The 24,996-nt window shown below is 44.0% G+C and overlaps 2 protein-coding genes across 2 annotated transcripts; both read left to right on the forward strand.

Moving 5' to 3' along the window:
• The first annotated feature begins 1,888 nt into the window (after nt 1-1,888).
• Nucleotides 1,889-4,855, forward strand: LOC128349052 (claudin-10-like). The gene is made up of 2 exons (XM_053304932.1): nt 1,889-1,987; nt 3,597-4,855. Exon 2 carries the CDS (start codon nt 3,616-3,618, stop codon nt 4,585-4,587), a length of 972 nt encoding a protein of 323 aa, XP_053160907.1. The 5' UTR covers nt 1,889-1,987; nt 3,597-3,615; the 3' UTR covers nt 4,588-4,855.
• Nucleotides 4,856-16,346: 11,491 nt separating this feature from the next.
• On the forward strand, nt 16,347-19,220 carry LOC128349142 (claudin-34-like). The gene is made up of 2 exons (XM_053305111.1): nt 16,347-16,363; nt 17,974-19,220. The coding sequence occupies exon 2, from the start codon at nt 17,993-17,995 to the stop codon at nt 18,962-18,964; it is 972 nt and encodes a 323-aa protein (XP_053161086.1). The 5' UTR covers nt 16,347-16,363; nt 17,974-17,992; the 3' UTR covers nt 18,965-19,220.
• The last annotated feature ends 5,776 nt before the right edge of the window (nt 19,221-24,996 follow it).

Raw genomic sequence — 24,996 nt, forward strand, 5'->3', positions numbered from 1 at the left:
CTTTTACAGAGATGGCTCATGTTTTCAGGTTTTGATCAACAACCATGTCTAGATGGTACAGTGTTCCTTTTAACAAGGATTTCCAGATATTGTTGACTACAAGTCCCATCATTCCTGTTTGGACAGGGGCGCAATTTCAGTGCTTGCCCTAGGCGCTATTTTCTCTAGTTACGCCTCTGGCAGAAGAGCAGAGAGTTGGTGCTGCTGTTCCTGCTGGGATCTTATCAGCCATTCTACTGTTGGTCAGTGGGACTTTCTCATTCTCATTCAGGTGTTCTGCCACTGCAGCCGCTAAGTGAAAACAGAAATGTGCCCAATGAGACCATTTTTACAGGTAAGCATACCAGTCTAGACACTCATTCCTCCATGGAAGAGCTAACTTCTGAACAGAAAGAAATGGTCAGTGTCTTTGGATATAGGTTGTCTGTTTTACTAATAGGACATGCTAGTGGGATGAATGGCTGGATCACTTTGCTGCTTCATTGGTTACACACTCTATATGCTATTCTATATAAATCTTCATTTATGGATGGTTTAAAATATTCCAATAAGTAGTATCACCTTTGCTTGACTTCCTTTTACTGACAAAGTGGTTTTGGATTCTTTACAGCCAGAACCCAAAGGCAGGCAAGCTCAAATGCCTCCTCCTTAAACATGTGTACATACCAATTGCAGGGAAATCACTTCCAAGAAAGTGACTGCCATCCAAACTAATGCTGCATTTCTGCTAAGTCAGAAGTTCGAGGTCCAGACTAGTGTTGCACTGGTGCAAAAGGGTGCCTTTTTGGAATGCCGCAAACTGTTGGGAGGTGACTCTGGGGAGGAACGTAATTCACATTAGACATACTGGGGGAACCCCCCCCCCAGATTTGCAGCAACACCCTCTTATTGTTGATGGCCTTATTTTGACACCAAGCGTGAGGCAATCCACGACTCTGAGATAATAGGAAGCAATGACAACATGACCCTATTGCTGCTGCTGTTCCTGAAAACACCCATTAATTCACACTGTCTAATGCTGTTCAGGCACAGATACAGAAAACGATGGGTGACAATAACTTTATTTGTATTAGAAAATAAGTCAGGGAAATGAATGAGGCAACAACTTGCACTTGATATTTTTTATTCTGTGATCATTTAAAATTAGGCTAACATTTTTTAGATCCATAGTTCAAGAAGGGAAAGATAGGTATATTTTTGAACTGCCAAGAGCCATCTGGGTGAGGCAGTATAAAAACCTAAATAAATAAATAAATAAATAAATAAATAAATAAATAAATAAGAGGCTAACTCCTAATGTATACATAGAAATTCACTATTCCCTCCCCATGTTCAGTTTGAAATGTTATAATCTAAATAGCAATAGCACTTACATTTATATACCGCTCTATAGCTGGAAGCACCTCGGAAGGCTGAGTCAACCTTGAGCCCCTGGTCAGGATTGAACTTGTAACCTTCTGGTTACAGGGCGGCAGTTTTACCACTGCGCCACCAGGGGCTCTTAAGTCAGGCAGTCAGGCCTTCATGTACTTTCATTTGGTTGTGATTACAAATCACACACACACCCCTAATTTGCAACAACAAAAATGTCTCAAGGCATCTTAGATAGCAAAAGGAAAATGAAAACAATTCCTATCCCAGAAGGCTGCCTCCTCTAAAAAGAAGCCCAAGGGAGACATTAACAAGATCCTCTGGGAAGGCTGCGATGCTAAATTGAATAGGCACACTTGCTCTCCACTCATGAAAAATAGGACCGTCTCCCCTTTAAAAAATGTGCCCCTTTTACAGTTAGCAGTTAGCAGGGCAGTTGGCAACATTCTTACCTATTACCAGCTCAGAACTCTACAGAGGGGTTGCCGTGGTGCCCAGCTCAAACGCTCACAGGTCTTCCTTCAGGCGAGGAAGGCAGCTTGAAGACCTGGATCTTTGCACGCTACGGTCTTGAGCCATACATACTGGTACATGCTACAGTACTTGGCAGATACATGTAAGTATTTGCTATGAAGCGCTCCCGCCTTCTCAAAGAGTAAGAAGTCCAGTGGTAGTGCTGCTGCTTTTCCATTGGCTAAGGAAGCACTTGAGAATTACGTTCATGTAATAATGGGTTGTATTTCCAAGACTACAGGTAGAGCATAGCTGAAGCCATGGATTTCTGCTGCAGACAGCAAAACTGCTGATCCTGCCTCAGATTCCCAAAGAGAACAATTGCTTGGACTCACAGCTTTCCAGGCTGCTTCTGGTCCAGCTAAACCTACACTCCTCTACCTCTGATTCATTCTCCCTGTCTTTGCATATGTGAACTCCTCCCTCTCTTTTGACTGATTGACTGCCCTCCTCCCCCACACCCTTTAAAATATAACAACTGAAGGCTGCTGAGAAAAGGCCATTCCAGGAACGTAACTATAATAGGGCAAGGGGAGAGAGTTGTCTGGGGCCCATTGCCTTGCCCCCCCCCGACCGAGGCTAGTCACATGACTGACCCCCCCAGCCACGCACCTGCCTTGACATCCTCCAGTTGTATTCATACTCCGAAATTGATGTGAGGGTTAAGTTACCAGAAGCTACCAGAACAGCATGTATTTCTCTAGTACCATTTAATGACTTGCATCGTCCACAATTTACAAAACCTTGGAAAAAATAATTTAGGATGATGTTCTATTGTGGCACATAGGGGTGTGTGTGTGTATGTATGTGTATATATACACACACACATACACACACACTTTTTCTTAGCACTATTCAGCCTCATTTAAGATTTATTTTCTTCATGAGCTGAACTTCAGTGAGGGGAGTGGGCCATTTTAAAATCCACTCCAACCTTGCTATGCCCCTAGGCCATTCGTTGAGGTCATTCACACAATCAAAAACTGGGTTCTTCCCAGTTTGGGGAACTGTGTGCACTCCCAATTTTCAGTTGTGAGGAGCAAGGTAAGAGGAAATCCTGGGTAGAAATGATTGTGTGGAAGCAAGGTTGTGGGAAACCCTACCCAGGTTTTCCTCCTACATTGTTTCCACAGAATCACTTCTACCCGGGTTTCCACCTACCTTGCTTAATCACAAAATTGGGAGCACATGGTACACACCTGCCAAACCCTGCTACAACACAGGTTTTGGTTGTGTGAATGACCTCAGTGACTTTGGTTAGATGTCTGTGAGAGAAAACTGCAGCAAAACCATTCACAGTAATCAATATAGCCAAAACTGTGTGGGTGGGTGCAGATGCTGCTCAAAGTATAGAATCCGCTCCTTTTCTGGGCACGTAACCTTTCAGCCTAGTATTTGAATCTTGACCTGTTGACCGCTTTCCCAGGAGCCCTTTCTACTTCCTTGTAAAAGGACTGTTGGGAGCTTGGTGGTGGGGCAGTTTAAGTAGCTTCAAGAAGTCTGCATTCAAAGGTGGGGAAACAGTTCCTGACACTTATAATGGAAGAGGCAGCAGACTTCCATTCTTACGTTTGCAGGTGGGATATGTGATGTTCTAGAACAAAGTTCAAAGCTGAACAGGGTTCTTATTGGTGCAATTCCTTGTCCAAACTTTAAAAGATGTACTTACATGTGTATAATGGCATATACATATGTGTGTGTGTTTTTTCCAGTAAATCTGCAGTTTCCAAGATGGGCGACGTCGTAATCAATACCGTAGTATCAACTGGTGCAGTATTAAAAATTAAGAAATGCCTGGCTGAGGTCAGCTTCTTTCAACTTTGTGCCTTTTTCCTGAGCCTTAGTGGATGGCTTATGTGTATGACATCCGCAATCCTTGTCCAGTGGAGAGTGTGGCACGTTAGTAACCACTATGGTGGAACCAGCATTGCTTGGATTGGGATTTGGGAGACCTGCCGTGTTGATGAAGCTCCGTCTATTGTTGATGAGCAAAATCTCATGAACTGTACAGAACTCAGCAACCTACACACCTTCCTCCCCAGTGAGATTATAGCTGCCCAGAATCTCATGGTACTCGCTACCATTGCGGGGGCAGTGCAAACAGGCTTTCTCTCTGTGGCCTTCTTAAATATATATAAGAAGCAAAAACAGAGAAAACATGTTTCCAACCTTTTTTTGATTGCAGGCCTTATAAATTTGTCATCGGGAATAGGTGTCTTCATTCCAATTGTTTGGAATATGGTTTCTGTCTTGTCAGAAGCACCAATTTTCTTCCCTGAAGATTTCCATTTACCACATCAACCAGAATACCAATATGTTGGAGCTGCGCTTCCGATTGGGCTGATTTCTGCTGTTTTCCAGATCTTGAGCGGATGTTTTATTCTGTGCAATAACCATTTGGCAGTCAAGAAAATGTCAGCACTGGCAACAGAGGCATCTGCAAGGGCAAGTGAAACCACTCTTTGTCAAAAGTGTTCATTGTCCTTAGTGCCTAAAACCCCAAAGCCAGAGGAATCTGCTTCTGTGACCATCGAGAGCCCATTGGACGTGCAACACATTGAAAACCCATCTGTGATTCTCCAGATGGATAACTTCTCTGAAGACGTGACCAATCCCAGGGAGCCTGTTCCATCACTGCCCGAAAGTCATATTGTATTGGTGACTCCATACACTGAACCAACAGTTGGTGATGAATCTAAATAATCAGATTCTAAACACACCAGGACATGAGCTGTATACATTTGAAAGTTATAGAAACCTTTGAAAGGGATAGTGGGTCTGTTTATGTTGCAGGAATATTTGTTTGTTTGTTTGTTTGTTTGTTTATTGCTGTAGGGGTTGTTTTTATACTTTGGGGATAACTTTTGTGCTGTTAACAATAATGGCTGTTTTCATGGTATAGGCTACTATTATCTTTGATAGTTTTATGTTTCTCACCTTTTATTAAAAATATCCAGCTATTTTAATCACATGATTGGCTCTTGTTATTTCATTAGTATGAAACAATGTACAATACCTTGATAACTAAAGTGCCACCCGGTCACATCACTGCCCTGCCTGAACACCCAAACCACAGGCAATTCAGGGGGTGGGGAGTTCCAACTATCATGAAATTACCACTTTAATTTCTGATCTGCCAATGAAAGCAATTTAACTGGCTGATCTGCCAATGAAAGCAATTAACTATCCAAAATGATAGAAGGGATAATTAGATTCTAAAGCTAGAAAAGACAAAGCGAGATGATATTTATGATAAGAACCATGGACTAATGTTCTCACTAACCATATGGAGGTACTGCGTGCAAGATACCTGCATGCAAAGCACATAAATTGCATGCAACCTAGAGCCGCACTGAGCAGGGGCCATGTTCCCTGTAGCAGTGATTCCCAGAAGTTATCAACTACATCATCTTCAGCTGCAGTGGCCTTTGGGTATTATGGGATATAGTCAACCACATCTGGGAATCCCTTTTACAGGGAACACTAGTGGGCAGGGGTGGGGCTGATTTTCACCATCTCTTCTTCTCCCAGAAGTGCTGTTTAATATACATAAATATGTCCTTGGGGGCTGCACAGGGGCAAAAGGGACATATTCTTGTATGTTTTATATGTTTGTATGAGCACTTTCAGGGCAAGGGCAGATTGGCTAAAATTTGTTCCACCTTTGCACACAGAGCCTGCACACAGTTAGTGAGGATGCTGACTGTTTGCTATGTGCAACTACTTAACAGAATAAATGTACCGGTTAGGATCTGTCATATTTTGTGTTGTACTACAGAACAGACACTAGAGGGAGGAAGAGTCAAATAAATGTTCATCATACAAAATATTACTAAGTTGCTGAATGACACAATGCTTAGTATTATTCAACAATAACTGCAGTTATTGTAGTTCTGTTGAGCAATAACTATTGAGCAATAATCTACTAGTTTTCAACAAAAGTGCCAAAAGGAGTGTCAGATTTTATACTGACCCTATTCCTGAAAGAGCTGTCTGAAAAGCAAAAATTAACCAGGTGGATGCTTATTTTATTGCATGCCTGGAAAGGCCTGCTTAACATCTTGCCTACCTTGTTGCCAAACCATGCATGTCACTAAAAGGAATATTGTACCTCCATCTTCCTTTTCTAAAAAATATAGCAACCAGAAAAAACCCCAATCAAATAGTGTGGGGAGAAGGGCATTTGGCCATCGCTTTCAAAGCTGCTTTTTGCCTGTCAACAATACTTTGAGGTTGCTTTAAGACAGCTCTTAAAAGCGAAGATCTGTTGCAAAACTGGCAACCCTCCAGTGCCAAATACATGGAATCTCCCACTTGTATCTTCTTTATACTGTAGTGTAGGCCAAAGAGGGTCCCCTGGTGGCTGCATACTAGATCTGTCTTCCAATTGTCTGAATTTGAACACTGGTGGCCCTACTAAATTTTAACTAAAATTTAGAATAAAAATTTACCAGTGTAGAAATAGTGGCCAATATGAACTGCAGCCCTCTGGCAATGGTAAGAAGGCTGTGGGGCCACAAGAAGCCTTCAGTGTGCCTGCACTGAAGGCTTCTTCATGCAGCAGAAGGGGAGAGTGCTTGTCACATCTCCTCCCTACTTCTTCCTTCCAAAAGTCTTATCCTCTTGTATAAATATGTTCCTGATGTTGCTCAGCCCTCAGGGACAGATTTATACAAGCAGACAGGGCTTTTCAGAGGAGATGTGCAAATAGCGTGTCGTCGTCCCCCCCCCCCCCCCAGTTCAGTCCACTTTGGAACGAAGCCTTTGGTGCAGGAACACAGAAGCTTCATTTGTGGACCCTCACCCCTTTGTAGTCCTCCTTCTGTCATTGTAAAACTGTAGATCATGTTGGCCACTGCTTGCAACATAAGCCATCTTCAGATGGTAGATATCCATGGATGCTGTCACTGGCACAGCATCCCCAGAAGTCCACTGCAGAGCCATACAGTGAAGACAGATGTTGTCTGAAGAGGCTAATGCAGCCCATATTCAAGCTTTCAACTTATTTATGAAGTGAAAGATGCTGGACTCAGAGGGAGATTCTCCCTGGGATACAGCACACTGGGGCACCAGCATTCTGAATCACAGGCAGAATCTTTCCCCAGCCAGCATAGCTTAGTTGTTAGAGTGTTAGACTAGGACGAGGAAGTCCTGAGTTTGAATCCCAATTCAACCATGAAAATCACTGGGTGATTCTGGTCCAGTCGTGTGTGTCTCAGCCTAACCTCCTTCAGAGGATTGTTGTGAGGATAAAAATAACCATGTACACTACTCTGAGCTCCTCAGAGGAAAAGAGGGATATAAATGGGTTGTTTTTTTAAAGTGTCACTCCAAGCAACACTTAAGCATGGTGAGAGGGTGGAATTTGAGTGACAGTGCAGGGGGGAGGAAGTACAGGTCAGTGGTTGCATTGTTGGGCATCTATGGTTGCATTGACTGGGAGTCTTTGCTATTAGACAGCACCACTGCAAATGTTGCAATTGCAGCCCTCTGCTAGGTCTTTCACCTGCTGCTGTACCAAACTTGGGCATTAGAGAAGCTTCTCTATTATGACAAGAACCCAACTCTTCCAATGGTGCTGGGTGTGCAGGTTTCCCTTATATTGAACTGGTGCACTGCAGACTTCACTACAAAACTTTGCCTTCTTAGACGACTCTCTTTAGTTGGGAAATCGTTGCTGCATGCCTACACCTGACATCACTTGTGCTTTACTCACAAACACCCCCCTCTGTTCAACAGGATACAATAGGGGATTAACCATTTGCCCTCCTGGATGCTTAAGAAGTGAAGAATTTGATGGTTTTCAGCACCCTACCAATGCTGGAATTCAGCATAGATGTAGCCAAAGTATTCCCCATCATATTATTCATGGTCACTTAGATGTAATTCAATTATCCAAAAACCTGCTGTGCCATCTAGTGAGTAAGGGGAAGGGTTGTGTGACCCTCAGGGATATATTTTGGACAAGCTGATTGGAATGGTGAGGCCCACCCCCTGTCCTCTTGACCTTTGCCCAACATGGCTTATACTATCTGGCAGAGCAGTTGTTGAAGAAGGCCTGGTAGAGATTATAAATTCATCTCTGAGGGAAGGTAGGATGCCTCCTAGTCTTAAGGAGGCAATTATTAGGCTGCTTCTGAAGACGCCTACCTTGGATCCCTCAAAGCTGAGTAACTACAGGCCTGTCTCCAACCTTTCGTGGCTGGGCAAGGTAATTGAGAGGGTGACCTCCCAGCTCTAGACAGTCTTGGGGGAAACTGATTATCTAGACCCATTTCAAACTGGCTTCCAGGCTGGCTATGGAGTGGAGACTGCCTTGGTCGGCCTGATGGATGATCTCCAAGTGGGAATTGACAGAGGAAGTGTGACTCTGTTGGTCCTTTTGGACCTTTCGGTGGCTTTCGATACTATTGACCATAGTATCCTTCTGGAGCGTCTGAGGGCGTTGGGGGTGAGAAGCACTGCTCTGCAGTGGTTCCGCTCCTACCTCACGGGCAGGTTACAGATGGTGTCCCTTGGAGACTGTTGTTCTCTGTGGAGGTAAGGGTTGAATTAACCCAATAAGCCCCTTTGAACAATACTCGACATGATCCGAGATCTGAGGAACAAATGCCTATCATTCTATTGCCTTGCTTCTATGTGAACAGCGACTCTTTGTCTGAATGGGTCCTTGCCTTACACATAACACCCTCCTATCATGGGTTGTATGGCCAATTCCTATAATATACTTACATGGAATGTTAATGGATTAAGGTCACCAAATCGTAGGCAAGAGATCCTACACTTTTTAACAAAATGGAACTATCACATCTATGTTCTGCAAGAGACCCATTTTGAAAATGAGAGCCACCACTTTTCGGCACAACAGCAATGGACAGTGGGCCCATCCTTCTGGTCCTACGATGGGAGCGGCAATGCAGGGGTAGCGATATTGTTTAAAGACAGACCTGATCTCAAAATCGAGAGGGTGTTAGAAATTGATCAGGGCAGACTAATGTATGTAGATTTCACTGTCCGGGGTATCTGCTGCGAGAATTTTTTTACTCTATACAGAATGATAGTTGGAAAGGTCACCTCCTCTTATTGGATCAAGTTAAGGCCTCTGACAAAGTGAACCACAATGACCTGTGGACATTGTTGAAAGCTAAAGGTATACCACCCTTCTTCGTTACTTGGATACAGCTGCTCTATGTGAATGCAAAGGTGACAGCGCAGATTAATGGATGGCGGGGCGACCCGATCACTTTGCATTTGGGTGTCCGCCAAGGATGCCCACTGAGCCCATTACTTTATGGTTTTGCCCTGGATCCGATCCTGATCAGGGTTCAGAGAGAACTCCATCTGCGAGGACTCATGGTCTCTATCCCTCCGCCCTGCGAGATCTTCCCGGGAGGGAGGAGGAGGGAGAGTGATGGGATAGCTGAACCACCAGTCCACTCAGAACCGCATTCTGAGTTTAGGGTAAAATTTGTAGCTCATGCCGATGATATTACATTACTGTTATCGAATGAAAATGAAATCTCTGTAATACTAGACCTCTTCTGGGAATATGGCAAGATCTCGGGTTCAGAATTAAATGCTGACAAAAGTGTATTTGTTAAAATGGACCCTGGACGCCAGCAACTCTCATGACTACCCATCTCTGAATGTAAAAGCAAAGGGGCCCCAGGGTTTAAGCTGAAGTGGGTAGGTACAGTAAACATTTTGGGGATTGAATATGGGATTAAGGAAAAAGTCTGGGGGGGGGAGGGAATTGGACAGATTGGGAAGAAAAAGTAATGCTTAAAATCACCATGTGGAAAAAATGGAGCCTTGCCATGTACCAGAAAGCGGTTTACATCCGGACTTACCTGATACCCCGGGTGCATAACCTGGTGGTAGTCTACCCTCCTCCGCTCGATCTCCTTCAGAGAGTTGAAAGCCAGATCTTCTGTCTAGTATGGCACACAGCGTCCTTCCTTTTGGCCCATGCGGTAGCATTTAAGGAGGTTGAGCGGGGAGGCGTAGCCCTACCTGCCCTGCAACCCTATTTTGCAGGGCAGCTATTCACACTTTAAAAAATGGAAGGTTGAACCGGATCTATTTAAAGGATCCTTCTCAGTTAAGCAGCTAGGGGAAACAATTTATGGAGAGATTCTAGAAGTGGGTTTTTAAAAACTTGATTTAGAACGTAAACGCTACAAACACCGCACTTCACAGTACTTGTTGCAACCTGATCACCCTATCGCTCTTTTTAAGGAGAAAAGGGTCCCTTTCCATTTATGGGAAACGAGGTGGCGTTTATACCACCAAGTACTACCGCTTAATGCGGCTAAGCTAGGGCTCCCAGAGGACCAGCAAGAGTGCCCTAAAATTACCTGTAAACAGAAAGCTAGTGAGCTAGGCAAAACATTCAGGGAAACCCATTCACATTTCTTAAAAGAGTGTGTGGTAGCCAAAAGAGTGTGGCAGGGAGTAAGCAAGTTGTTAGAGTGGCCTGATTTGGAAAAACAGACTTGGGAAGAACTAACCTCGGGTTTGAGCGATAGAACCTCTTTTCAAGGTCCCAGAAAGAAACCTTCAAGGAAACGGGATGGAACAGGTGCCCTCATACTAGGGAATTGGAACGTTCCCCTTCTCGTAATCAGGTTAGTAAACCTGTATGTCATTTATGCAATTCCGTTAGAAGTTGTTGATTTTTACCCACAATATGTAAAGCAGCAGAGCACTAAGGAATGAGCACACAATCCAGTTACAGAGTAGGTAGCAGAGGATGGTTTGGATATTGCAGCTATTTAGAGAAAACACATGGAGATCCTTGTATGACTAAACACGAAATATTTATTGGTTAAATACACGTAGATGGGAAAGACCTATATCTAATCTAAAGGACTACATAATGGATAGGTAAGGAGAGAGAGAGATGTTTCCATCTGCTCTCGAGGAGGAAAGGAAGGATTGTGACTCAGCACAGGAAGTGCTGCAGAGTCAGTTCAGGGGTCATAGAGTAGGGACAGATAGGGAGACCCTTACTCACTATCTCTACTCCCAATGCCCCTAGTGGTCATTAGGACAGTTGGTGCAAAAGGTCAATGCCATGGAAGTTCATTTCCAACAGCTCCTACATAGGAATAGGGAGGGAAGATGTGACCAAGAGGTTCACATGCATGAGACAGTAAATCTCTTCAGGAAAAGTTTGTATGGTTATGTGCAAAAAGACAAGTGTATCTCTTCTCAACAGCAATGGGACAAATTATGGAAATGGACGTTGGACGTAAACCACCCCCCCGATTACCTGATGTGCCTTGTAATCCCCCATCCCCGAGTTACAGTACTGCCTGCATATACTTTATAACCCTGTTGGTTTCCAAATCCTTGTGTGTAAATCTTTGTAGATATATGATGTACAAACAACCACGTTTTATATAATTGTGCTTTAGCAACATACTGTATGCTTTGGTAGTTTGTTGGTACAATAAAAAAAATCTTTTCTTATAAAAAAAATCCCAAAAAAATCTTGTCCTATCTTGGAGAAGCCAGGGAGGGAACTTGAAACCTTCTGTTCTTCCCAGAGCAGCTTCATCCCGAGGGGAATATCTTGCAGTGCTCACACATCAAGCTTCCCATTCAGATGCAACCAGGGCAGACCCTGCTTAGCTATGGGGACAAGTCATGCTTGCTACCACAAGACCAGCTCTCCTCTCCTATTCTGGCTTCAGTGTCTAACCTTCTTGGCTCCTAGTGACTGTCGTCCAGAGCTCAGCTACCTGATAACTGCTTTCTATTTGGGGCATGCTTGCAGTTAGAACTGTGTGCCACACCTCCCAGGTCCTTAGCCATGCCCCCTAAATAATGTGCACACAGTCACGTCCTTCTCCTTATTTTCATGAGGTGAATGCTGAGGATTATAGTGGCACAATCATGCCAGTAAAGTTCAGGTGAGTATTTCCAACATTCTGTCATTATAAGCCTTGAACATTCTGTTGCTTATAAAGTGAAAGGTATCCACCTAATCTCTCTGAAATCATGAACACATCAACTAGGGGATGAGAGGCACGACTTCTCTGAATTTGGCGCAAACCTGTTGCAAAATGGATGAGATACCTCACTTTACATTTTTAACTCCTAAAACGTGCTGGCTATGTTTTTCACCACATAGAATGTATATTTTTAAAATGTTTGATGTCTTTTTAGTATTACCCCAAACTTCAGGTACATACTGGACTGGTGCCTTTTGCTGAAAGTAACTAAGGGGGTTAGCTGAAAGCATAACTGAGTCTGCCCAGTGAGAATTCTGAAGCCAAAGTTGGGAGGAGCAAGGCCTGGCAATTTCTAGTAAGTAATTTCCTGGTTCTGGACGCAGGTGTCATAAGGACAGTCTATGAGCACTCTGGCACTTATCTAGTTAAACTACTATCCCCCCCCCCAGCCCCCGCCACCCCTTTCCTTGCATGGGCTTTTGTTTTCTCCTTCTGCCCCCTTTCTCTCACCTCCACCACAGGGGGAAAGCAGAGGGCCTCGGCAAAGCTTGGAATAAATTACTAGAAAGTAACTCCATTGATTCCACATAATGATACTTTCCCAAATAATTTACAGATTTCTATGAGAATTATTTGCAGAACTCAGATTATCCATTTCCCCCCTCCTGGGGGGATTCTTGGATGTAGTTGCAGGTGTTTGCATCTTGCTTCTTGTCAGCTGGGAGTTTTACTCTGTAGTACCCAAGCAGAATATCACTTCCCCTCCTACATTCAACATGCCTTGAAGTGCAGAAGACATAGGCAGAACTGGGGGTGGGGGGGAGGGCACGTGCCCTAGGCACCACCAATGTGGGGGCGCCACGCCAGTCCCTGCCACCCCCACCCCATTGCCCACCTGCCCAGCCCCAGGGCGCTCAGCCACTTGCCTCCAGCTCCGGCCTAGGATCGGCAGCGAGGCCTAGGATCGGAGCAGCCTGCAAACTGCAGAGCTCTTCTCTCCCCGCCTCTCAGCTGATGGTTGGCTGGGCGGGGCTTCCAGAGAGGCCTCCGAGTAGGCCTCCCTGAAGCCTGAACTCGGCAGGCCCCAAGAAAGGCAGGAAGGAGGCTGGCAGAGCTCCCTGCAGCAGACCCTCCCTGCAGCAGACCAGACCATCCAGCACAGCTTTTGCAAGGTAGGCTGTGAATTCCTTTTTGTGGTTACCCCCATATATAGGGATCTGCTTGCCATAGGGCTCTGATATGGGGGGTGGGGCGAGACTGAGAAGTCTCTGAATATTTCATTTAAAACAGACTGGGATATGTGCTGGCTTTAAAATCAAAAACTATCTAAGGCCTATAAGTGGCTTGTTTCATGTCAGAAAATTACAAAAACGTCTGGAACAAATATTTATTTATTCATTCATTCTCTCATTCATTTATAAATACACTTATGGTCAAGTTGTTTTGCAACCCAGAAGGTCTGAGTGAGAACTGTGAAGCATGTGTTGTGCTTTTATTTTATTTTATTTTATTTTTCTTGTGTGTGAACTTCTCTCCAATAACTTGCAGGGACTTCAGGGTAAATCTGGCCAACGTGAATGCAGCACCTCCATTCCAGAGGAGATGTGTGTTAAAGCACTTTAAAAGCCTCGTGTGAAAAACCTCCAGGAATCAAACTTTACTGAATTTGTTCAGAATTCTGAGAAAACAAACATAGGCTCACCCTGGATGGTTGAAAGTCTCCTTTGCTAATCTGCTGCGAGGGGGCCATTTTAATAATTAGCGTTGCTAGTGTGTTCTAGGCATTAAATATATAGTACTCAATGTATATCACTATATACTGTGAAGTGTGCATGTGTGTATTCAGTGAAATGTATTTCCAGGCAGCATACTTACTTTGAAATATCAGACTTAAATCCTTAGGGGCCTGGGATGTGTGGAGGCCCTGGACTTTGAGGGGCTGGGGCCCCATTTTAAAATCTCATCTTGGCCCATTCTAACCTTGCTATGCCCCTGGCGGTCACTACACATGGGTTTCTGCACAACACCTGCACAGAAGAAACTTCCATGTAGAAAATGTCTCTCTTGTCAATTGACCCTGAATTTTTCCATCCATGACCGGGATATTTGAGAGTTAGAATCAATAATAAAAGAACAGCACACTGCTTGTGACAGGAAGGGGCAAATTACAATGATTTCTTAGTCTGGCAGGGGCTGGTTTTGGCCCTGGCAGAACTTGGCTGTCTGCTCCTGTTGCAAATGCCTCTTTCTAGTGTGGCAAACTAATGTATCCTCCTCCCTCTTGGTGTCAAACGAAGCACTGGTGTGGTGAATGCACATATACCCACCCCATCATGAGCCAACAGTCATCATAAGACAAAGGCTGGCAGGAATCATTCACTGGTTTATAGACACCCCACCACCACCTTCTTCTTCCCCTATTTTGCTAGTGGCTATTTGGGCAGGTGATCCTCTAGGACAAAGTCGTGTTTTTTAAAAAGAATGAGATGAGACAGAGAAAATGACACTTGGAATCCTCACATAACTCCTGACTGTTGTTCTAAGTCTTTTACAGAGATGGCTCATGTTTTCAGGTTTTGATCAACAACCATGTCTAGATGGTACAGTGTTCCTTTTAACAAGGATTTCCAGATATTGTTGACTACAAGTCCCATCATTCCTGTTTGGACAGGGGCGCAATTTCAGTGCTTGCCCTAGGCGCTATTTTCCCTAGTTACGCCTCTGGCAGAAGAGCAGAGAGTTGGTGCTGCTGTTCCTGCTGGGATCTTATCAGCCATTCTACTGTTGGTCAGTGGGACTTTCTCATTCTCATTCAGGTGTTCTGCCACTGCAGCCGCTAAGTGAAAACAGAAATGTGCCCAATGAGACCATTTTTACAGGTAAGCATACCAGTCTAGACACTCGTTCCTCCATGGAAGAGCTAACTTCTGAACAGAAAGAAATGGTCAGTGTCTTTGGATATAGGTTGTCTGTTTTACTAATAGGACATGCTAGTGGGATGAATGGCTGGATCACTTTGCTGCTTCATTGGTTACACACTCTATATGCTATTCTATATAAATCTTCATTTATGGATGGTTTAAAATATTCCAATAAGTAGTATCACCTTTGCTTGACTTCCTTTTACTGACAAAGTGGTTTTGGATTCTTTACAGCCAGAACCCAAAGGCAGGCAAGCTCAAATGCCTCCTCCTTAAACATGTGTACATACCAATTGCAGGGAAATCACTTCCAAGAAAGTGACTGCCATCCAAACTAATGCTGCATTTCTGCTAAGTCAGAAGTTCGAGGTCCAGACTAGTGTTGCACTGGTGCAAAAGGGTGCCTTTTTGGAATGCCGCAAACTGTTGGGAGGTGACTCTGGGGAGGAACGTAATTCACATTATACATACTGGGGGAACCCCCCCCCCAGATTTGCAGCAACACCCTCTTATTGTTGATGGCCTTATTTTGACACCAAGCGTGAGGCAATCCACGACTCTGAGATAATAGGAAGCAATGACAACATGACCCTATTGCTGCTGCTGTTCCTGAAAACACCCATTAATTCACACTGTCTAATGCTGTTCAGGCACAGATACAGAAAACGATGGGTGACAATAACTTTATTTGTATTAGAAAATAAGTCAGGGAAATGAATGAGGCAACAACTTGCACTTGATATTTTTTATTCTGTGATCATTTAAAATTAGGCTAACATTTTTTAGATCCATAGTTCAAGAAGGGAAAGATAGGTATATTTTTGAACTGCCAAGAGCCATCTGGGTGAGGCAGTATAAAAACCTAAATAAATAAATAAATAAATAAATAAATAAGAGGCTAACTCCTAATGTATACATAGAAATTCACTATTCCCTCCCCATGTTCAGTTTGAAATGTTATAATCTAAATAGCAATAGCACTTACATTTATATACTGCTCTATAGCTGGAAGCACCTCGGAAGGCTGAGTCAACCTTGAGCCCCTGGTCAGGATTGAACTTGTAACCTTCTGGTTACAGGGCGGCAGTTTTACCACTGCGCCACCAGGGGCTCTTAAGTCAGGCAGTCAGGCCTTCATGTACTTTCATTTGGTTGTGATTACAAATCACACACACACCCCTAATTTGCAACAACAAAAATGTCTCAAGGCATCTTAGATAGCAAAAGGAAAATGAAAACAATTCCTATCCCAGAAGGCTGCCTCCTCTAAAAAGAAGCCCAAGGGAGACATTAACAAGATCCTCTGGGAAGGCTGCGATGCTAAATTGAATAGGCACACTTGCTCTCCACTCATGAAAAATAGGACCGTCTCCCCTTTAAAAAATGTGCCCCTTTTACAGTTAGCAGTTAGCAGGGCAGTTGGCAACATTCTTACCTATTACCAGCTCAGAACTCTACAGAGGGGTTGCCGTGGCGCCCAGCTCAAACGCTCACAGGTCTTCCTTCAGGCGAGGAAGGCAGCTTGAAGACCTGGATCTTTGTACGCTACGGTCTTGAGCCATACATACTGGTACATGCTACAGTACTTGGCAGATACATGTAAGTATTTGCTGTGAAGCGCTCCCGCCTTCTCAAAGAGTAAGAAGTCCAGTGGTAGTGCTGCTGCTTTTCCATTGGCTAAGGAAGCACTTGAGAATTACGTTCATGTAATAATGGGTTGTATTTCCAAGACTACAGGTAGAGCATAGCTGAAGCCATGGATTTCTGCTGCAGACAGCAAAACTGCTGATCCTGCCTCAGATTCCCAAAGAGAACAATTGCTTGGACTCACAGCTTTCCAGGCTGCTTCTGGTCCAGCTAAACCTACACTCCTCTACCTCTGATTCATTCTCCCTGTCTTTGCATATGTGAACTCCTCCCTCTCTTTTGACTGATTGACTGCCCTCCTCCCCCACACCCTTTAAAATATAACAACTGAAGGCTGCTGAGAAAAGGCCATTCCAGGAACGTAACTATAATAGGGCAAGGGGAGAGAGTTGTCTGGGGCCCATTGCCTTGCCCCCCCCCGACCGAGGCTAGTCACATGACTGACCCCCCCAGCCACGCACCCGCCTTGACATCCTCCAGTTGTATTCATACTCCGAAATTGATGTGAGGGTTAAGTTACCAGAAGCTACCAGAACAGCATGTATTTCTCTAGTACCATTTAATGACTTGCATCGTCCACAATTTACAAAACCTTGGAAAAAATAATTTAGGATGATATTCTATTGTGGCACATAGGGGTGTGTGTGTGTATGTATGTGTATATATACACACACACATACACACACGCTTTTTCTTAGCACTATTCAGCCTCATTTAAGATTTATTTACTTCATGAGCTGAACTTCAGTGAGGGGAGTGGGCCATTTTAAAATCCACTCCAACCTTGCTATGCCCCTAGGCCATTCGTTGAGGTCATTCACACAATCAAAAACTGGGTTCTTCCCAGTTTGGGGAACTGTGTGCACTCCCAATTTTCAGTTGTGAGGAGCAAGGTAAAGAGGAAATCCTGGGTAGAAGTGATTGTGTGGAAGCAGGGTTGTGGGAAACCCTACCCAGGTTTTCCTCCTACATTGTTTCCACAGAATCACTTCTACCCGGGTTTCCACCTACCTTGCTTAATCACAAAATTGGGAGCACATGGTACACACCTGCCAAACCCTGCTACAACACAGGTTTTGGTTGTGTGAATGACCTCAGTGACTTTGGTTAGATGTCTGTGAGAGAAAACTGCAGCAAAACCATTCACAGTAATCAATATAGCCAAAACTGTGTGGGTGGGTGCAGATGCTGCTCAAAGTATAGAATCCGCTCCTTTTCTGGGCACGTAACCTTTCAGCCTAGTATTTGAATCTTGACCTGTTGACCGCTTTCCCAGGAGCCCTTTCTACTTCCTTGTAAAAGGACTGTTGGGAGCTTGGTGGTGGGGCAGTTTAAGTAGCTTCAAGAAGTCTGCATTCAAAGGTGGGGAAACAGTTCCTGACACTTATAATGGAAGAGGCAGCAGACTTCCATTCTTACGTTTGCAGGTGGGATATGTGATGTTCTAGAACAAAGTTCAAAGCTGAACAGGGTTCTTATTGGTGCAATTCCTTGTCCAAACTTTAAAAGATGTACTTACATGTGTATAATGGCATATACATATGTGTGTGTGTTTTTTCCAGTAAATCTGCAGTTTCCAAGATGGGCGACGTCGTAATCAATACCGTAGTATCAACTGGTGCAGTATTAAAAATTAAGAAATGCCTGGCTGAGGTCAGCTTCTTTCAACTTTGTGCCTTTTTCCTGAGCCTTAGTGGATGGCTTATGTGTATGACATCCGCAATCCTTGTCCAGTGGAGAGTGTGGCACGTTAGTAACCACTATGGTGGAACCAGCATTGCTTGGATTGGGATTTGGGAGACCTGCCGTGTTGATGAAGATCCGTCTATTGTTGATGAGCAAAATCTCATGAACTGTACAGAACTCAGCAACCTACACACCTTCCTCCCCAGTGAGATTATAGCTGCCCAGAATCTCATGGTACTCGCTACCATTGCGGGGGCAGTGCAAACAGGCTTTCTCTCTGTGGCCTTCTTAAATATATATAAGAAGCAAAAACAGAGAAAACATGTTTCCAACCTTTTTTTGATTGCAGGCCTTCTAAATTTATCATCAGGAATAGGTGTCTTCATTCCAATTGTTTGGAATATGGTTTCTGTCTTGTCAGAAGCACCAATTTTCTTCCCTGAAGATTTCCATTTACCACATAAACCAGAATACCAATATGTTGGAGCTGCGCTTCCGATTGGGCTGATTTCTGCTATTTCCCAGATCTTGAGCGGATGTTTTATTCTGTGCAATAACCATTTGGCAGTCAAGAAAATGTCAGCACTGGCAACAGAGGCATCTGCAAGGGCAAGTGAAACCACTCTTTGTCAAAAGTGTTCATTGTCCTTAGTGCCTAAAACCCCAAAGCCAGAGGAATCTGCTTCTGTGACCATCGAGAGCCCATTGGACGTGCAACACATTGAAAACCCATCTGTGATTCTCCAGATGGATAACTTCTCTGAAGACGTGACCAATCCCAGGGAGCCTGTTCCATCACTGCCCAAAAGTCACATTGTATTGGTGACTCCATACACTGAACCAACAGTTGGTGATGAATCTAAATAATCAGATTCTAAACACACCAGGACATGAGCTGTATACATTTGAAAGTTATAGAAACCTTTGAAAGGGACAGTGGGTCTGTTTATGTTGCAGGAATATTTGTTTGTTTGTTTATTGCTGTAGGGGTTGTTTTTATACTTTGGGGATAACTTTTGTGCTGTTAACAATAATGGCTGTTTTCATGGTATAGGCTACTATTATCTTTGATAGTTTTATGTTTCTCACCTTTTATTAAAAATATCCAGCTATTTTAATCACATGATTGGCTCTTGTTATTTCATTAGTATGAAACAATGTACAATACCTTGATAACTAAAGTGCCACCCGGTCACATCACTGCCCTGCCTGAACACCCAAACCACAGGCAATTCAGGGGGTGGGGAGTTCCAACTATCATGAAATTACCACTTTAATTTCTGATCTGCCAATGAAAGCAATTTAACTGGCTGATCTGCCAATGAAAGCAATTAACTATCCAAAATGATAGAAGGGATAATTAGATTCTAAAGCTAGAAAAGACAAAGCGAGATGATATTTATGATAAGAACCATGGACTAATGTTCTCACTAACCATATGGAGGTACTGCGTGCAAGATACCTGCATGCAAAGCACATAAATTGCATGCAACCTAGAGCCGCACTGAGCAGGGGCCATGTTCCCTGTAGCAGTGATTCCCAGAAGTTATCAACTACATCATCTTCAGCTGCAGTGGCCTTTGGGTATTATGGGATATAGTCAACCACATCTGGGAATCCCTTTTACAGGGAACACTAGTGGGCAGGGGTGGGGCTGATTTTCACCATCTCTTCTTCTCCCAGAAGTGCTGTTTAATATACATAAATATGTCCTTGGGGGCTGCACAGGGGCAAAAGGGACATATTCTTGTATGTTTTATATGTTTGTATGAGCACTTTCAGGGCAAGGGCAGATTGGCTAAAATTTGTTCCACCTTTGCACACAGAGCCTGCACACAGTTAGTGAGGATGCTGACTGTTTGCTATGTGCAACTACTTAACAGAATAAATGTACCGGTTAGGATCTGTCATATTTTGTGTTGCACTACAGAACAGACACTAGAGGGAGGAAGAGTCAAATAAATGTTCATCATACAAAATATTACTAAGTTGCTGAATGACACAATGCTTAGTATTATTCAACAATAACTGCAGTTATTGTAGTTCTATTGAGCAATAACTATTGAGCAATAATCTACTAGTTTTCAACAAAAGTGCCAAAAGGAGTGTCAGATTTTATACTGACCCTATTCCTGAAAGAGCTGTCTGAAAAGCAAAAATTAACCAGGTGGATGCTTATTTTATTGCATGCCTGGAAAGGCCTGCTTAACATCTTGCCTACCTTGTTGCCAAACCATGCATGTCACTAAAAGGAATATTGTACCTCCATCTTCCTTTTCTAAAAAATATAGCAACCAGAAAAAACCCCAATCAAATAGTGTGGGGAGAAGGGCATTTGGCCCTCGCTTTCAAAGCTGCTTTTTGCCTGTCAACAATACTTTGAGGTTGCTTTAAGACAGCTCTTAAAAGCGAAGATCTGTTGCAAAACTGGCAACCCTCCAGTGCCAATTACATGGAATCTCCCACTTGTATCTTCTTTATACTGTAGTGTAGGCCAAAGAGGGTCCCCTGGTGGCTGCATACTAGATCTGTCTTCCAATTGTCTGAATTTGAACACTGGTGGCCCTACTAAATTTTAACTAAAATTTAGAATAAAAATTTACCAGTGTAGAAATAGTGGCCAATATGACCTGCAGCCCCCTGGCAATGGTAAGAAGGCTGTGGGGCCACAAGAAGCCTTCAGTGTGCCTGCACTGAAGGCTTCTTCATGCAGCAGAAGGGGAGAGTGCTTGTCACATCTCCTCCCTACTTCTTCCTTCCAAAAGTCTTGTCCTCTTGTATAAATATGTTCCTGATGTTGCTCAGCCCTCAGGGACAGATTTATACAAGCAGACAGGGCTTTTCAGAGGAGATGTGCAAATAGCGTGTCGTCCCCCCCCCCAGTTCAGTCCACTTTGGAAAGAAGCCTTTGGTGTAGGGACACAGAGGCTTCATTTGTGGACCCTCACCCCTTTGTAGTCCTCCTTCTGTCATTGTAAAACTGTAGATCATGTTGGCCACTGCTTGCAACATAAGCCATCTTCAGATGGTAGATATCCATGGATGCTGTCACTGTCACAGCATCCCCAGAAGTCCACTGCAGAGCCATACAGTGAAGACAGATGTTGTCTGAAGAGGCTAATGCAGCCCGTATTCAAGCTTTCAACTTATTTATGAAGTGAAAGATGCTGGACTCAGAGGGAGATTCTCCCTGGGATACAGCACACTGGGGCACCAGCATTCTGAATCACAGGCAGAATCTTTCCCCAGCCAGCATAGCTTAGTTGTTAGAGTGTTAGACTAGGACGAGGAAGTCCTGAGTTTGAATCCCAATTCAACCATGAAAATCACTGGGTGATTCTGGTCCAGTCGTGTGTGTCTCAGCCTAACCTCCTTCAGAGGATTGTTGTGAGGATAAAAATAACCATGTACACTACTCTGAGCTCCTCAGAGGAAAAGAGGGATATAAATGGGTTGTTTTTTTAAAGTGTCACTCCAAGCAACACTTAAGCATGGTGAGAGGGTGGAATTTGAGTGACAGTGCAGGGGGGAGGAAGTACAGGTCAGTGGTTGCATTGTTGGGCATCTATGGTTGCATTGACTGGGAGTCTTTGCTATTAGACAGCACCACTGCAAATGTTGCAATTGCAGCCCTCTGCTAGGTCTTTCACCTGCTGCTGTACCAAACTTGGGCATTAGAGAAGCTTCTCTATTATGACAAGAACCCAACTCTTCCAATGGTGCTGGGTGTGCAGGTTTCCCTTATATTGAACTGGTGCACTGCAGACTTCACTACAAAACTTTGCCTTCTTAGACGACTCTCTTTAGTTGGGAAATCGTTGCTGCATGCCTACACCTGACATCACTTGTGCTTTACTCACAAACACCCCCCTCTGTTCAACAGGATACAATAGGGGATTAACCATTTGCCCTCCTGGATGCTTAAGAAGTGAAGAATTTGATGGTTTTCAGCACCCTACCAATGCTGGAATTCAGCATAGATGTAGCCAAAGTATTCCCCATCATATTATTCATGGTCACTTAGATGTAATTCAATTATCCAAAAACCTGCTGTGCCATCTAGTGAGTAAGGGGAAGGGTTGTGTGACCCTCAGGGATATATTTTGGACAAGCTGATTGGAATGGTGAGGCCCACCCCCTGTCCTCTTGACCTTTGCCCAACATGGCTTATACTATCTGGCAGAGCAGTTGTTGAAGAAGGCCTGGTAGAGATTATAAATTCATCTCTGAGGGAAGGTAGGATGCCTCCTAGTCTTAAGGAGGCAATTATTAGACTGCTTCTGAAGACGCCTACCTTGGATCCCTCAAAGCTGAGTAACTACAGGCCTGCCTCCAACCTTTCGTGGCTGGGCAAGGTAATTGGGAGGGTGACCTCCCAGCTCTAGACAGTCTTGGGGAAAACTGATTATCTAGACCCATTTCAAACTGGCTTCCAGGCTGGCTATGGAGTGGAGACTGCCTTGGTCGGCCTGATGGATGATCTCCAAGTGGGAATTGACAGAGAAAGTGTGACTCTGTTGGTCCTTTTGGACCTTTCGGTGGCTTTCGATACTATTGACCATAGTATCCTTCTGGAGCGTCTGAGGGCGTTGGGGGTAAGAAGCACTGCTCTGCAGTGGTTCCGCTCCTACCTCACGGGCAGGTTACAGATGGTGTCCCTTGGAGACTGTTGTTCTCTGTGGAGGTAAGGGTTGAATTAACCCAATAAGCCCCTTTGAACAATACTCGACATGATCCGAGATCTGAGGAACAAATGCCTATCATTCTATTGCCTTGCTTCTATGTGAACAGCGACTCTTTGTCTGAATGGGTCCTTGCCTTACACATAACACCCTCCTATCATGGGTTGTATGGCCAATTCCTATAATATACTTACATGGAATGTTAATGGATTAAGGTCACCAAATCGTAGGCAAGAGATCCTACACTTTTTAACAAAATGGAACTATCACATCTATGTTCTGCAAGAGATCCATTTTGAAAATGAGAGCCACCACTTTTTGGCAGAACAGCAATGGACAGTGGGCCCATCCTTCTGGTCCTACGATGGGAGCGGCAATGCAGGGGTAGCGATATTGTTTAAAGACAGACCTGATCTCAAAATCGAGAGGGTGTTAGAAATTGATCAGGGCAGACTAATGTATGTAGATTTCACTGTCCGGGGTGACCCAAGCTTGGCAACCACTCAAAGGTTTGACCGAGCCTTCAGACAATCACACCTTAGGAAGGCTCTTTGGGCTAAACTAAAAGATATATGTGACACCAAGTACCACCTCCTGATCGCGGGGGATTTTAATAACAGAGCCCAACTGAGTGACAGGAAAGCCTTTTCAGGAGGCCTCCCAGTCTCCCCCTCAAATCTCTCTCTAACGAATGAGGAAAAAGCTCTCCAATGTTTTCTGAGTGAGACTCTGGGTTTAGATGATAAGGCCTTGGGGGTATATAATGATTTTGATTTTTCCCCCAGTCTGTCACGAAGAGAAATTTAAATCATAGTATAGACATAAATTTAAACCTGGAGTCAAATTTACATATTACCACCCGAGATCAGCTAGCTGGCTAGATAGACTCTGGGCTCCCCCTTCTTTTGAAGTCTACAGGTGTAAACTAGTACTTACCCCATGGTCAGACCATGTGGCTGTGGGATTTATTTGTAATTTCTCTGAGGTATTTCCACATGGTAAGCCCTTCTGGCGATTACACCCAAAAATTTTAAGTGATGAATATCTCAAAGGTGTCCTTTTATCAGAAAGAACTGAGGCGGCAGATCCCTCGGCTATTAGAGGCAGAAGGTGATCCTTTGGGAGCATGGGAGACATTTAAAAAGAGGGTGGGTTGCCGTACTAGGGCAGTGACCAGCTGGACATATAAGATAGGGGTCAAAAATTATCAGAAAGCGATCACCCAACATCTGAGGATTGTCGATAAGATGAACGGGGAGAAGCCTTCGACGTGGAATCATGCCGCTGCTACAAAGAGACAACCAGGACATTTCAAAATGAGCTGCGGCACAAGCGTTTAGAAAATAAGTTGTATTGCTTCAAAGGGTCTGTAGTTGAAAAAGGGGAGTGGGCAAAGGACAAGATGAATGCATCTAGTGTGACATCCCAAGGCCTGCGATCGGATGGAAGTAGCCCACTAAAGGCCGACCCCCACGATATGTTAAAGATCATGGCCCAGTTTTGTACAAACTTGTATGCATTGAAGGATATTTCTGTAAAGGACTCTCAATCTTATCTAGATAGGTTCTGCAGTCTGAATGAATATGGTCTCAGCTATTCCCTCACTGAGGGGGGGAAAGCTCTTTGACCCATCCTGTAACGATAGAAGAGGTCAGAGCAGTTATCTCAGCGGGAAAGAACACAGCGGCCCCAGGGCCTGATGGTCTGACATGGCCTTTCTATAAGTTTTATGCAGACCAGCTACTACCAGTCTTAGTAAAATTATTTAATTTTGTCCTAGACAATGGGTGTTTAAATAAATCTTTTGGGGATGGCCTCTTAATTCCAGCCCCCCCCCAAAAGGTGACACCACTTTACCACAAAACTGGAGACCGATAACCCTCACAAATATTGATAATAGAATCTTTGCCAAAATCCTAAATAATAGATTGGCGAAAGTTGCCCCTAAATTGGTCCACAGCTTGCAGACAAGCACCATCTCAGGAAGAAAGATGACAGACGCATTGTATCTGCTGCGAGAACTTTTTTACTCTATACAGAATGATAGTTGGAAAGGTCACCTCCTCTTATTGGATCAAGTTAAGGCCTCTGACAAAGTGAACCACAATGACCTGTGGACATTGTTGAAAGCTAAAGGTATACCACCCTTCTTCGTTACTTGGATACAGCTGCTCTATGTGAATGCAAAGGTGACAGCGCAGATTAATGGATGGCGGG

This window comes from Hemicordylus capensis, chromosome 3, assembly GCF_027244095.1.
Source record: "Hemicordylus capensis ecotype Gifberg chromosome 3, rHemCap1.1.pri, whole genome shotgun sequence".
In the NCBI taxonomy this organism is placed as follows: domain Eukaryota; kingdom Metazoa; phylum Chordata; class Lepidosauria; order Squamata; family Cordylidae; genus Hemicordylus; species Hemicordylus capensis.